General features: G+C 44.6%; 1 protein-coding gene across 3 annotated transcripts in view; it reads right to left on the reverse strand.

Moving 5' to 3' along the window:
* Positions 1-12934, reverse strand: part of ADGRE5 (adhesion G protein-coupled receptor E5) — a 239572-nt gene that overhangs the window by 112429 nt on the left and 114209 nt on the right. For all 3 annotated transcript variants that reach the window (XM_068274493.1, XM_068274494.1, XM_068274495.1), the window contains 2 exons: positions 11280-11438; positions 6819-6941 (listed from right to left, as the gene is read on the reverse strand). In XM_068274493.1, the coding sequence (XP_068130594.1) occupies positions 6819-6941; positions 11280-11438 (282 nt within the window). The remainder of the gene's footprint in view (positions 1-6818; positions 6942-11279; positions 11439-12934) is intronic.

Raw genomic sequence — 12934 nt, forward strand, 5'->3', positions numbered from 1 at the left:
CGGCTCCTCAGGCGCGCAGTTCCCAGTTCCCACGGAGCTCCCTCCCTCCTCCAATCTCCCGCGCTGATTCATGCATGGCTACGGGAAGATGGTCTCCAGAGCAGGGCTTCGGCGGCGGCCATCTTCCCGTAGCCCTGCTCTGCTCTGACAGCCCCGCGAACTGTGGGAAAACGAAACAGTGACGTCACGCTGACGTCACGGAGCCGCCGAGGCCCCTAAGATCTTGAGGCCCCAAGCGACCGCTTGGTTCGCTTTATGCCTCGCGGCGCCCCTGCCTAAAGGGGCTCCCTGGCACTCACTCACTGCCTAAAGGGCCTCCCTGGCACTCACTCACTGCCTAAAGGGGCTCCCTGGCACTCACTCACTGCCTAAAGGGGCTCCCTGGCACTCACTCACTGCCTAAAGGGGCTCCCTGGCACTCACTCACTGCCTAAAGGGCCTCCCTAGCACTCACTCACTGCCTAAAGGGCCTCCCTGGCACTCACTCACTGCCTAAAGGGCCTCCCTGTCACTCACTCACTGCCTAAAGGGCCTCCCTGTCACTCACTCACTGCCTAAAGGGGCTCCATGTTACTCACTCACTGCCTAAAGGGGCTCCCTGGCACTCACTCACTACCTAAAGAGGCTCCCTGTCACTCACTATCGGGGTCCCTGTCACTCACTACCTAACTGGAGGCACCTGTCACTCACTAGCTAACCTGGGGGTCCCTGTCACTCACTACCTAACTTGGGGGGCTACCATATTAAGGGGGCATTCTGCCTATTTATGTGAAATGCTGTCTATTTATGTGCCTCATGACTGCTGAATTTGTCTTGTTGGGAGCCTTATGATTTGTTGGGGGCCTCAAGATTGCTGAATTTGTCTTGTTGGGGGCCTCATGATTTGTTGGAGGCCTCATGATTGCTGAATTTGTCTTGTTGGGGGCCTCATGATTTGTTGGAGGCCTCATGATTGCTGAATTTGTCTTGTTGGGGGCCTCATGATTTGTTGGGGACCTCATGATTGCTGAATATGTCTTGTTGGGGGTCACATGATTGCTAACTGCGAGACTATGGGAAAAGCTGAATCCTTATCATATGAGACAATAGCATTAAACCTACTTTTTTAGCGTTTTAAAACAGAAAATAAAACTGGGAGGTTCTAAAAAATTGAATACATTTTTCAGGAGTAGGATGGATGAAATTGTTTATCTTCACAGTTTATTTTTAACTTGGATTTTCCATAATGTTCATGTATGAGTTAAAACGTTTGTACAGTATTTAGTTTAAATTGCTGTTGCCACTTTGCGATAGATAAGTGACTTTTGGGTTGCAGTTTGGGCACTCGGGCTCCAAAAGGTTCGCCACCACTGTCCTAATCTGATGTCCCACCATTGCTAGGTTCATGTAAATTTGTCTCCACCCGTTACCACACCTATATTCTGGTCCATGGCCCACCCATTTTTTGGTGCGGCGCGATAAGCACTCCGCACAACGTGATCCTCATATTTTTGGCACGCTAGCTGCAGTGTGCTGAATTCTGCTGCCTACAGTATGTACAGTATACGCTGTTCTCTAGTGCCTGCACTGTGTGCTGATTTACCTACAGTGTGTAAGGTGTTACTCTGTGCCTTTACTGATTGTAAACCAGCTATAGTGTATGCTGATCCCTGCTACTTTCAGTATGTACAGTATTAGCTGTAAAGCCTGGTACACACATACAATTTTGATTAGCCAATTTTAGCTCTGTTCATAAAATTCATTGTCTGTTGGCCCACTTACTGCACGGGGGTGGGAAAATTGGGGGTCAGTGATTGACCAATCAAAATTGTATGTGCGTATACATCTTTGATCTATGCCTATACTGATTGTAAATTATCTAAATAAAGGACAGGGGGCTCCGTCCAATATATTTCGATGGGCAGGCCCGTTATCCGTAGCTTACACCGCTGCTAAGTTCATGTACATTTGGCCCCACCCATGGCCACGCCCACTCACCTCATGACCACGCCCATTTTTTGCATGTACCTCCCCGCCTGGTGCCCACAGGTGCCCCCGATCTCCAAGGACCCTAGAAACACCCCTGGCTAGCTGATTATCACTTGATGGGATTATAGCGTGAACAGGCTTTGAGGTGAAAGAATAGTCTCTTCAGATGTTAGAACGTATGCTCTATATAGCCTCCATGCATGATGTCAAGTAGGCAAACATAGCGACAGCAGAAAGCAGGTCTGATAATCAAGCCAGTCTTAAAGCGTATAGCAGAAGCGCATGCAAAGGTATCTTACCCATCTGGCGTGTTGGCATGCAGTAATATGCTGGCGTAAGTTGAAGGCGAAGCCACAGATATTCAGTCAATGTCCACTATTGCCTTAGCATCACTCAATGAGCCTGTCACAGGACCACAAGCGTATCCCAGTGGCAAGGATTGTTCCAACAATCAATAAGCCCGAATGCTATCCACTGTCATGGCCTGTAATGAGAGCAGGTCTGTGCTGATGTGGCTGCAACCCGTGGTGAACGTAGGGTCATCTAGGTGGTCTTGCGGGGAGCCGGTGGACACAGCGTGGTGGAATGGCGTCCCTCAGAGCACACAGCCCTTACTAGTTTCGTCGGACATCCGGCATCATCAGAAGGCGTGTCCTCAACTTTCCATCCATACACTTTAATACAAAACAGGAGCCAATCCAGCATCGGGGGCGGAGCACGGCGCCGGAAAGCGACGCGTGCGCTCCAAGGGGAGGAAGTACCAAGGCAGTCTTCCTCCTGACGCGTCACCGCCAGACGCCACGCCCCTGTCCCACGAGACTGCACGGTCCCAACACACATGCGTACAAAGCAACCAAAAATTCCGATCACACCACAAATCATGTATAGGTAACACATCTAAATGTAAAGTATATAGAGGTAAGTGAGGCAACTCGATTAGGGCATAATGCGTCCAGAGGTATACACATTATACTGGACGCATATTACAGCCTATGCATAACTATGCATATAAATAGAATGTAACAGCCTCAATATGTTGAGAGTGGTAAAGCGCAGTACTTCATTGGCCGAGAGCAGATCGTGCTGGATGGATTATAAAAACGTCAAAAAAGGGGGCAGGAGAGATAACACAACAGACTGTCAAAACTTCTCCGACTCTATGCAGGTAAGAAGTGAGCAAAACTAACGGACTCATTAAGACCTGGAGGATCACAGGCTTTTAATTCATAAATCCATCGTGATTTCCGCTGTAGGAGTAAACGATCAAAGTTACCCCCACGAATCGTACCATGTATTCTATCAAGTCCCACAAACCTAAGTTTGTTATTGGTACAGGTAGAGCATTGCCGCACATGGCGTGCAAAGGGGGTCAGACACTCTACATTGCTATCATTTTGGAGATGTTCAGAAATCCTCTTCCAAAATTGTCTCTTAGTCTTGCCCACATAAAATGCCCCACAGGGGCAGAGTAATAGATACACCACAAGTTCTGTCTGACAATTAGTGTAGTGTTTCAGGGTGTAAGTTCTACCATTAGGCAGGGACAAGGTCCTGCCCACCCTGATGTACCTACAATATGCGCACCCGCCGCATGTGTAGGTACTCAACACTATACAATGTCGTCTGGGGTTCACACCCCCAAAATGGCTCTGTACCAAAGTGTCTTTAAGCGATTTTGCTCGTCTAAATGTGAGACAGGGTTGTTCAGGGACCACCTAGCCAATCACTGGATCATCTCGAAGGAGATACCAGTGCTTTTGCAAGACACTTCTAAGGGCAGGATGCTGGGCACAGTAGCTGGTGACAAACCGCAATTCGTCTCTGTCTGAATCGCGTACCACCCGACCACTTGATTTCTGACGCAATAGACTGGAACGATCTCCCCCCCCTGACTTTGTTGAATACCCGCCGATGGATACCATCTGGGTATCCTCTGTTCTGAAAACGTGTACGTAATGCATCGGCCTTGACTTTAAACTCCTCCTCTGAAGAACAATTACGTCTGACTCTAAGGTATTGCCCTATAGGAATACCTTTAATAGTGTGAAAAGGATGACAACTTTTGGCGTGTAATAGGGCATTCGACTCAGTTTCTTTTCTGTATAAATTAGTACTAATCTGATCAATCACGAGTTAAGTTAGATAAGGAGAGCTAAACCATGAGTTAAGTTAGATAAGGAGAGGTAAATCATGAGTTAAGTCATTTAAAGAGAATCTGAAGCCAGATTAAAAATGGCTTTTTACCTTAAATACATGTGAGGCATGTTTGCCCCAGCTAAAACGCCGCTATCCACGATATCCACGCCGCATAACGAGGGGTCTTTACCCCCCCAAATCCTCCCTGCAAAATCCACGACTTTCTTGGTCGTGGATTTTGCTGCCCCTGTGCGCTTCCGTGTGAGGCAGGGCTATGAACTGCAGCCCTGCCTCACATGCTTCTGTCAGCGCGTATCTCCGCCTCTCCCCCGCCATTCTCAGCGAAGGAAGACTGAGAGGGGCGGAGGAGAGGCGGCGATCCGCCACAGACAGACGCGTGTGAGGCAGGGCTGCAGCTCATAGCTCTGCCTCACATGGAAGCGCTCCCCAGGCACCACGGGGGTGATTTGGGGGTAAAGACCCCTTGTTATGCCGCGGGATAGTGGTGCTTTAGCTGGGGCAAACATGCCTCACATGTCTATAAGGTAAAAAGCCATTTTTAATCTGGCTTCAAATTCTCTTTAAGGATAGATAAATTGTGAGTTAATAAATAAGGTTAGATAATGTAAATGAAAAGCTTTGTGAATCAGGCCCTAACTTAGTACTCATGTGCTGTGTTTGCCTTATTGGGGAAATTCTTTTAATCCTTCTTTTTTAGGGCCCGTTTCCACTAGTGCGACGCGATTTCGCCGGCATTCCGACGCTTGTAAAAACGCATGCGGGTGCGTTTCCGCATGCGTTTTACCCGCGATTTCGCGTGCGATTTCGCATGGCAGGGTGCCATGCGAAATTAACCATGACACTGCCAGGACAAAATAACATTGGGAAGGGTGCGAAATCGCGGGTAAAAACGCATGTACCAAACGCATGCGTTTTTACTATTAAATACATTAGCGGCGATTCGCACGGATTCCCGACGCAGGCGAAAACTGTAGGTCCCGCCGTGCAGATTTGGCCCGCTGCCAAATCGCTCCCGCACGCCGCACAGGTGGAAACAGCCCCATCCACTAACATTAGCTATGCGAATCCGCATGCAGTGCCCGCATGCGGATTCGCCCTAGTGGAAACGAGCCCTAAGAATGAAGTTTTGAATCAGGATGATACCATTTATTGGCAAACTTAGAGATAAATAAAAAGTGAGCTTTCAGCTAATAAAAAGCATTCATCGGACTTGGTTTCTGCATATACTGGCAAAATGTAAAAAATATAGCTGATATATATTGACATACAGAGGAGAAACATTCTTTAGCAGACATAAATAAATGTAATTGTAATTGTAATTAAAGTGAACCTCCAGACTAAAAATCGACTCAGCAGCACTGAAAAGGCCTGGTGTTTCTTTAACAGTTTCACAGCATCAGAACTTTGTTTATCTTATACAAGCCTCATTTTTAGCTGCACAGAAGAAAACTGCCCGGGCAATTTCCCCCTTATGCTGTGCAAAGCATGATGGGATTTCTGATGTTGTTGTTCTCGTTCTGCTGTTTTGGTGCAATTTTTTTTTTTTTTTACATTTTGAATTTGACATTTGAAGCCTAGTACGTGCAGCTGGGAGGGGTTATCAGCACACAGGACAGTTGGAACTGTGTCTCATGCTCCCTGTCACCTCCTTTCAACCAAAAAGATGGCTGCCCCCATGACAAAGATGGCATCCCCCATGAATCACAAACATTTGCCTGTTCTTTTAAAACAGGGTGGGTAAGAGATTATATTACCTATCTATTCTAATTAACATAACTAATGTAACTTAATGACAGTATGTTTGTTTAGGCTGAAGTTCCCCTTTAAGAATGTTTCGCCTCTGTATGTCAGTATATATAAGCTGTGTTTTTTACAATTTGTCAGTTTATGCAGGAACCAAGTCTGATGAAGGCTTATTATTAGCCGAAAGCTCACTTTTTACTTATCTGTAAGTTAGCCAATAAATGGTATCATCCTGATTCAAAACTTCTTGCTTTTACTAATGACTAACACGGTACAACACTCTACTTTTTTAGTTTAATGTAAACTGAACAGGTTTTCCATTAATGTCTCTGTCTCCATTATAGAATTTATTTTTTCTAATTTCCTGCCACCGTTACACTCAGACCATTTATATAACCATAACAGGAAGTGATTAGACAGTTAGTGATGGTCATGTATGGGAGAACTCACGGAGAAGCACGGGATCAGTTCAGGGGGATCAGGGGTCACCTGCTACATTTGCAAAACTCTGATTTGCTGAGATCACATCCTGCTTTAGCATTTGATCATGACTAGCAAATCAGAGACCTGACCAAACTGATCACATGCTTCACCATGAGTTCTCCTAGACATGACCATCAGTATAAGACAGCTTCTGAGCATGAAAAAACACAGCATTAAGTGCTGTCACTTGTCCACTGTGAAGTATCTATGGGAGTGCGTGGAAGATATTTTCTGTAGAGGGGACAGAGGTTGTTAGGATCAGGAAATAGGGGGACACCTGCACCAGCAGGAAAACAGACACTACTCTGTGCAAGACTGCAGAAAAGGTTTTGTCTAGAGTTCCTCTCTGGTTGTCAGTGCTAAATAAATAAATATTTTCCAATAAAGAGAGAACAAATGTACTTTCTGGTATTGAGGCAACAGCCACAGGTGGATGGTGATGTGAATAATAAACATAAGGCTCTCACCTTTACAAGTATTGGAGATGTTCAGGAACCCGGGCTTACAGATGCACTCGTATGCTCCAAGTGTGTTGCTACATCTCTTATTAAGGCCGCATATATTAGGGTTTTCTTCACACTCATGAATGTCTGTGAAATAAAGACAGTTTGTAACGCTGTGATAATATTTCATGTTACAGGAATGTGAGCGGTGGATATAGCTTTTTATTTTTTTTATTGATTTTATCACACTGTCCTTGCGAAAGTTTAGTTATGGCAAAAGTCAAATTATTCAAGGATTGATTACAGGGGAACGTAGAGAGGAGCGGTCGACGTACAGAGGTATGTGGTTCCAGCATGAACATATCTCTGTGCTTACCTTAGGTAGCTCGGCCTCAGGTCAATGATCCTTTAAAGAGACTCTGAAGCGAGAATAAATCTCGCTTCAGAGCTCATAGTTAGCAGGGGCATGTGTGCCCCTGCTAAACCGCCGCTATCCCACGGCTAAACGGGGGTCCCTTCACCCCCAAACCCACCCCTGCAAAATCTACGACCAACTTGGTCGTAGATTTTGCTCTTCCTGGAGGCAGGGCTAATGGCCGCAGCCCTCCCTCACAGCGCGTCTATTAGACGCGCATCGCCACCTCTCCCCGCCCCTCTCAGTGAAGGAAGACTGAGAGGGGCGGGGGAGAGGCGGAGGTACATGTCTGATAGACGCGCGGGAGGCAGGGCTGCGGCGGTTAGCCCTGCCCCAATGCGGAAGCGCTCCCCCGCTGCACGGAGGGGATTTGGGGGATCAGGGACCCCGTTAAGCCGCGGGATAGTGGCGTTTTAGCAGGGGCTCACATGCCCCTGCTATCTATGAAGTCTGAAGCGAGATTTATTCTTGCTTCAGACTCTCTTTAAGTGCAATGCATAGCTAAATAGTACACAAATAATTCACGTGTCCCTTTCTGGGAAGAACAACAAGTCACCATAATCCTCCTAGAAACATTACCCATGAAAAAAAATACCATCAAGTGATGTAATGTCTAAACCAATGTTCCTATAAAATGTGATGAAATCAATCCAGTAAGGGCTCGTTCACAATAGAGGCGTTTTTTGGATTTTTTAAGCGCAAGCGATTTGTACAAATCGCCCTGAAAGCGCTTACACTATGCTTTCCAATAAGATAGTTCTCATTGGGGCATTCCGTTTGCTTTCCGCTGACTAAAGCGCTGCATGGACCATTTTCAGGGCGATTTGCCCTGAATGGAAGGTATAAGAAAAACGCAAAATGCTCACAAAATCGCTTTGTGCAGCAATTGCATTCATGTTTTTAAGAATAAATACATTGTATTTACTCTTTTCTGTATCAAAGGGTTCACTTTCTGACTTGCGTCAGGGAGTGAACTAAAAAAATGCGCGGGAAAACCACTTAAAAAAACGCTCAGCAAAAACGCCCAGCGCACAGAAATAGTCGGGAACGCAATGGGAACGAGGCCTGAATGAATCAAAATTACTCACCAGAAGTACTAAGTGCAAGTGAATGAAATATAAAAGTACATGGTGGCTTAATCCATTGCTGCTCTCGTCGCCACCGTCACTAGTACTGCGGATTCTACCACTTTGTCAGACAGGATTAGGGTTCCTCGGATAGGATTATCTCATATTAATGTTTATATATTCTGTAGTTTATTTTCTTGTTTGACATTAATTGTCTGCATACTGCTGCACTCCAATCCACATTTAGATTTCAATCGTTCTTAATTGATTTTATATTACTTCTAGACGCATCCCATTAATAAAGATTAACTTTGGTTGATAAAATCAGTAGTGCAGTGATTCGTTTTTCAGGACAGATCTTTTTTGTTTCTTTTATATATTTCTCGACCTTCAGCCCTATCCACTAGTTACCCCATTTTTATTGAATCATGACCACTTATCTTTTTTTGGCTGGTATCTTATCGAATGCGTACTTTATTTTGTGACAAGACTTTGAAATACAATTTTCAGAAGAAACACTCAGGGTCCTATCCTATCCATTGTAATAGGATTACAATGCAACAGTGCCAACAAGTCACACTGCGCATTAGAAGTACGGTGCAATCAAGAGGTGAAGCATACGGTACAATGAAAGTATGCTTCACTGCCGCTGTAAATCTGCACATTGAGGTTGATTCACAAAGCTTGCTCATTTTTCAACTTAACTGTAAGGAGAGTTAATGCAAGAGATAAACAAATAAGGAGAGATAAATTTTGAGTTAAAGTGGACCCAAATTAAAAATACAAGATTTCAGAAATAAAATCTATTTTCTAAATTCTAATAATAAATAGCAGCCTTTTTTCAGCTGCATGATGACAAATATAAAATATTTTACATTTATTGGAGGAACCCCTCCCTTCCTTTCAAATTGCCGGGATTTTTCCGGCAAACTAGTGGGGTAGATGGTGTCCTGCAATGGAGGAATTGCTAATGGCTGCCCCCAGTATAACCCTAGCTATGAAAAGAGAAGGGTGAAAAGCATGCACTGAAATGATCATAGGTTTGAAGGAGTGTTTATTTATCTTTGTATGTGTCAGAGTGGTGCAACTAAATATTCTGAATTAAAAAAATGTTTGGTTTGGGTCCGCTTTAAGTCATTTAAAGGACATCTATCGATTAACATGTTTTTTTAAAATTGGACTGGGGACAGCTTCTGTAGGTGTTCCTAAATATTGCTGTTTCTGTCCCCCGCTTATCTTTTCCTTTTAGGGCTCGTTTCCACTTGTGTGGCGTGCGTCTGCGAGACGCACGGCGGCACTGAGCGGGTGGGTGGGATCGCAGGCGAATCCCATGAGCCGTGCCATGCACGGCTATGGGAATCGCAGCCTCCGCCGCAAATTCTGTGGGGGGTTTCCGGCCGAATCGCTGCCGCAAGCGATTCGCCGGTGGCGCCATTCTCCCCTATGGCAGAGTTTCCCTGTGCGATTCATGTGCGGGGAAACTGCGGAATCGCGGCGGTTTCCGCCACAGTGGCAATAACTTAATGTTATCAAATTCCTTTCAGTGAGCGGTGTTGGACCAGGGCATTGGATCAATGAATCATGAGAGGAGAGGGGGTAATCCCTCTCACTACATCTGTTAACCCTGTGTGTACTTTATATCTTTAGCAGATGACATGTCTAGACTGCAGCTGTAGTTTTGTCTCTCTGCATAGCTCATTCAGAGAGACAAAACTCAGGCTTTGAGGGTTTTGATGTTTGAGGAGAATAATGCACTGACATGAGCAGAACTAGCAGGCTGAAATGTTTATATCTGCAGCATAAATAAACATTCTCTTCTGTGCAGTGGCGTAGCTAAGGAGCTGTGGGCCCCGATGCACGTTTTACAATGCCCCCCCCCCCCCCCCCCCCCAAGCACGCTATACATTACAATTGATACGGCGCACCAAACCCTGCCAATGACAACTACAGTGTCAGAGGTGCAAGAAGTGGATGGGGAACAGTGTGTTAATGATTGCCACTATTCAAAGTACCTATAGAAGTCATTATTATGAGCACAGGACCAATAGAGAGCTAATTCTGTAGTTGAGGGAGGGCCCTTTGGGGCCCCTCTGGCCCAAGGGCCCCGATGCGGTCGCTACCTCTGCACCCCCTATTGCTACGCCCCTGCTTTTGTGTGAAATCTGATCCAAAAGTAGGATTTTCATACTATTTTTTTTTTGCTGTACTCTGGAGAAAACGTTCATTGCATATGGGCCTCTGTATTTTAAGCTGCAAAACAGAGCAGTGCTATTGATCCTTTCAATAGCTGCAGTAAAACCTTATCGCAAGCTGTCTCTCACTCTTTCTTGGCTGGTTAATCTCTTCCGAAACAGGACTGAGTTCAACTGAGTTCAAGTTAGTCGACCAGTTTAGAGAACCTCTTTTGCTTAGATAACAACTCAAGATTTTGAACTCTTCCTGTACTGGAAAACAATATGAGACTCATTTCTTTGCTACTAATGTTCTATTTATTATCTGCACTACACATCGAATTCATCATTTCATAAGTTTATTTTTGCTTCAGATTTGCTTTAAGGCTAATGAAGTGAAAGAGCCAGTGGCATAGCAATAGAGGATGTAGCAGTTGCAACCGGCCCCTGGACTAGTAGGGCCCACTAGGGGCTCTCCTTCATCCCTCTTATTAGATTTTCATTGCTGCTTTGCTGTTAATGAACTCTTCTATATGTGTATTGCATAGTGGGAATCCTTAGCACACTGCTTCCTTACTCAGATCACATTTCTCTGACTCTGCCTGCAGCGGTTCTTGGTAGGTTTCAGGGTGCCATATCAATACAGTGCTTGGGGCCCCTTGTAAAACCAGCACTGGGGCCCCAAGCTCCTTAGTTACCTCACTGAAAAGAGGTATTTGGTTCAGAAATAAGGACCTTTCCTCCAAAGCAGAGTCATTTGGGAAATAATAAAATATGATGTATGTGCTCAAAATAAAAATGTCATGCCAAGTTCTTGCCTCTCATCACTCACCTGTGCATGCATTCTCTGCTGTGTTGTTGCTAGGACAGAAAGTGGTGTCATCTCCTTTCCGGAAGCCGCTGTCACATACACAGTAATATCCACCTTGCGTGTTCTTACACTCTGCACGGGCTCCACATTGATGTTTCTGTAGCTTACACTCGTCTTTATCTATATATGCAAAGTAAGAGACATCATTTACAATTATAAACAGCATAACCATGTAATATTCTCTGTACACTGCAATGACATATAGTAGATTGTAATACATTATTCAGGATACCCAATTTTACAATAATTTTCCTGGTTTCAGTATCAAAAACACTTCCTATATCTCTATATTGCTGTATATTGGTATTGGTATAGTGTTGTACCGTGTTAGCCATCAGTCAAAGGAAGAAGCTTTGAATCAGGATGATAAAATGTATTGCCTAACTTAAAAAAAAATAAAAGTAAGCTTCCGGCTATTCTTCCATGGCCGTTCGACATAGTTCTGCACCTGACCTCTCCGATTTTAACAAATTTTTTTTCCTGTGATCAGTGACCCCTAAAATCCCCCCCAAACCAAATTTTAGCGAAAAAGCAGTGACTCAAAGTCAAAATGGCCAATTTTAACATAGACCAACTTTCAAAACATCATAGCTTCATAAAAAAAAAATTGAGCTTGTTCTTCAGTTAGCGGTTCTGAAAATCTTTTTGTTTAAAAATGTATGAATACAGACAACTAAATTTACAGAAAGTACTTGTATTTTGAGTACCGCAACCCCCATTTTTTTAACGAGAGGGAGGAGGGAAGAAGGGGGGAGAAACAAAGGGAAGGGAGGGGGGGAGGGGACACGAGTCTGGGTGTAGCTTGATAGAGAAGCTGGGCTGTGGCACTCCCAGACACGCCTGGCACCGCGGCGTCTCAGTCATTTCTCGTTAAGTAAGCAAGACCAAAACTTCAAACTTTCAGGAAAAGTAGTTCAAAGTGTGGTCTTTAACATATCCAAAACTCAAAAAAATCGAAGGGTACGTGTTTTTCAAAAATTCGATTTGAAATTTTCAAATTTAAAAAAATATTGAAAATGTACAAAAACTATTTTTTTTTTTATTTTTATCTCATTAAACTTTAGATAAATACCTTTCCAACCAGCTCAATCTGTCGTCTGTGCAATGATTTTTGACGGAGCTATGATTTTTTGAGAGTTGGTCTACGGCAAAATTAGCCATTTTGACTTTGAGCCACTGCTCGGCCAAGTTTTGGAATTTTTCGCTAAAATTTGGTTTGGGGGGGGGGGGGGGGGGGGGGGGGGGTTTAGGGGTCACTGATCAATATGGGCAGCACGGTGGCGTAGTGGTTAGCGCTCTCGCCTTGCAGCTCTGGGTGCCCATTTCGTGTCCCAACCATGTCAACATCTGCAAGGAGTTTGCATGTTCTCCCCGTGTCTGCGTGGGTTTCCTCCGGGCATTCCGGTTTCCTCCCACATCCCAAAAACATACGGATAAGTTAATTGTCTTCCCCCTAAAATTGGCCTTAGACTACAATATATACACTACATAATACATACATAGACATAAGACTATGGTAGGGATTAGATTGTGAGCTCCTCTGAGGGACAGTTAGTGACAAGACTTTATATACTCTGTACAGCGATGCGGAAGATGTCGGCGCTATATAAATACTA

The sequence above is a fragment of the Hyperolius riggenbachi genome, chromosome 3 (genome assembly GCF_040937935.1).
Source record: "Hyperolius riggenbachi isolate aHypRig1 chromosome 3, aHypRig1.pri, whole genome shotgun sequence".
NCBI lineage: Eukaryota > Metazoa > Chordata > Amphibia > Anura > Hyperoliidae > Hyperolius > Hyperolius riggenbachi.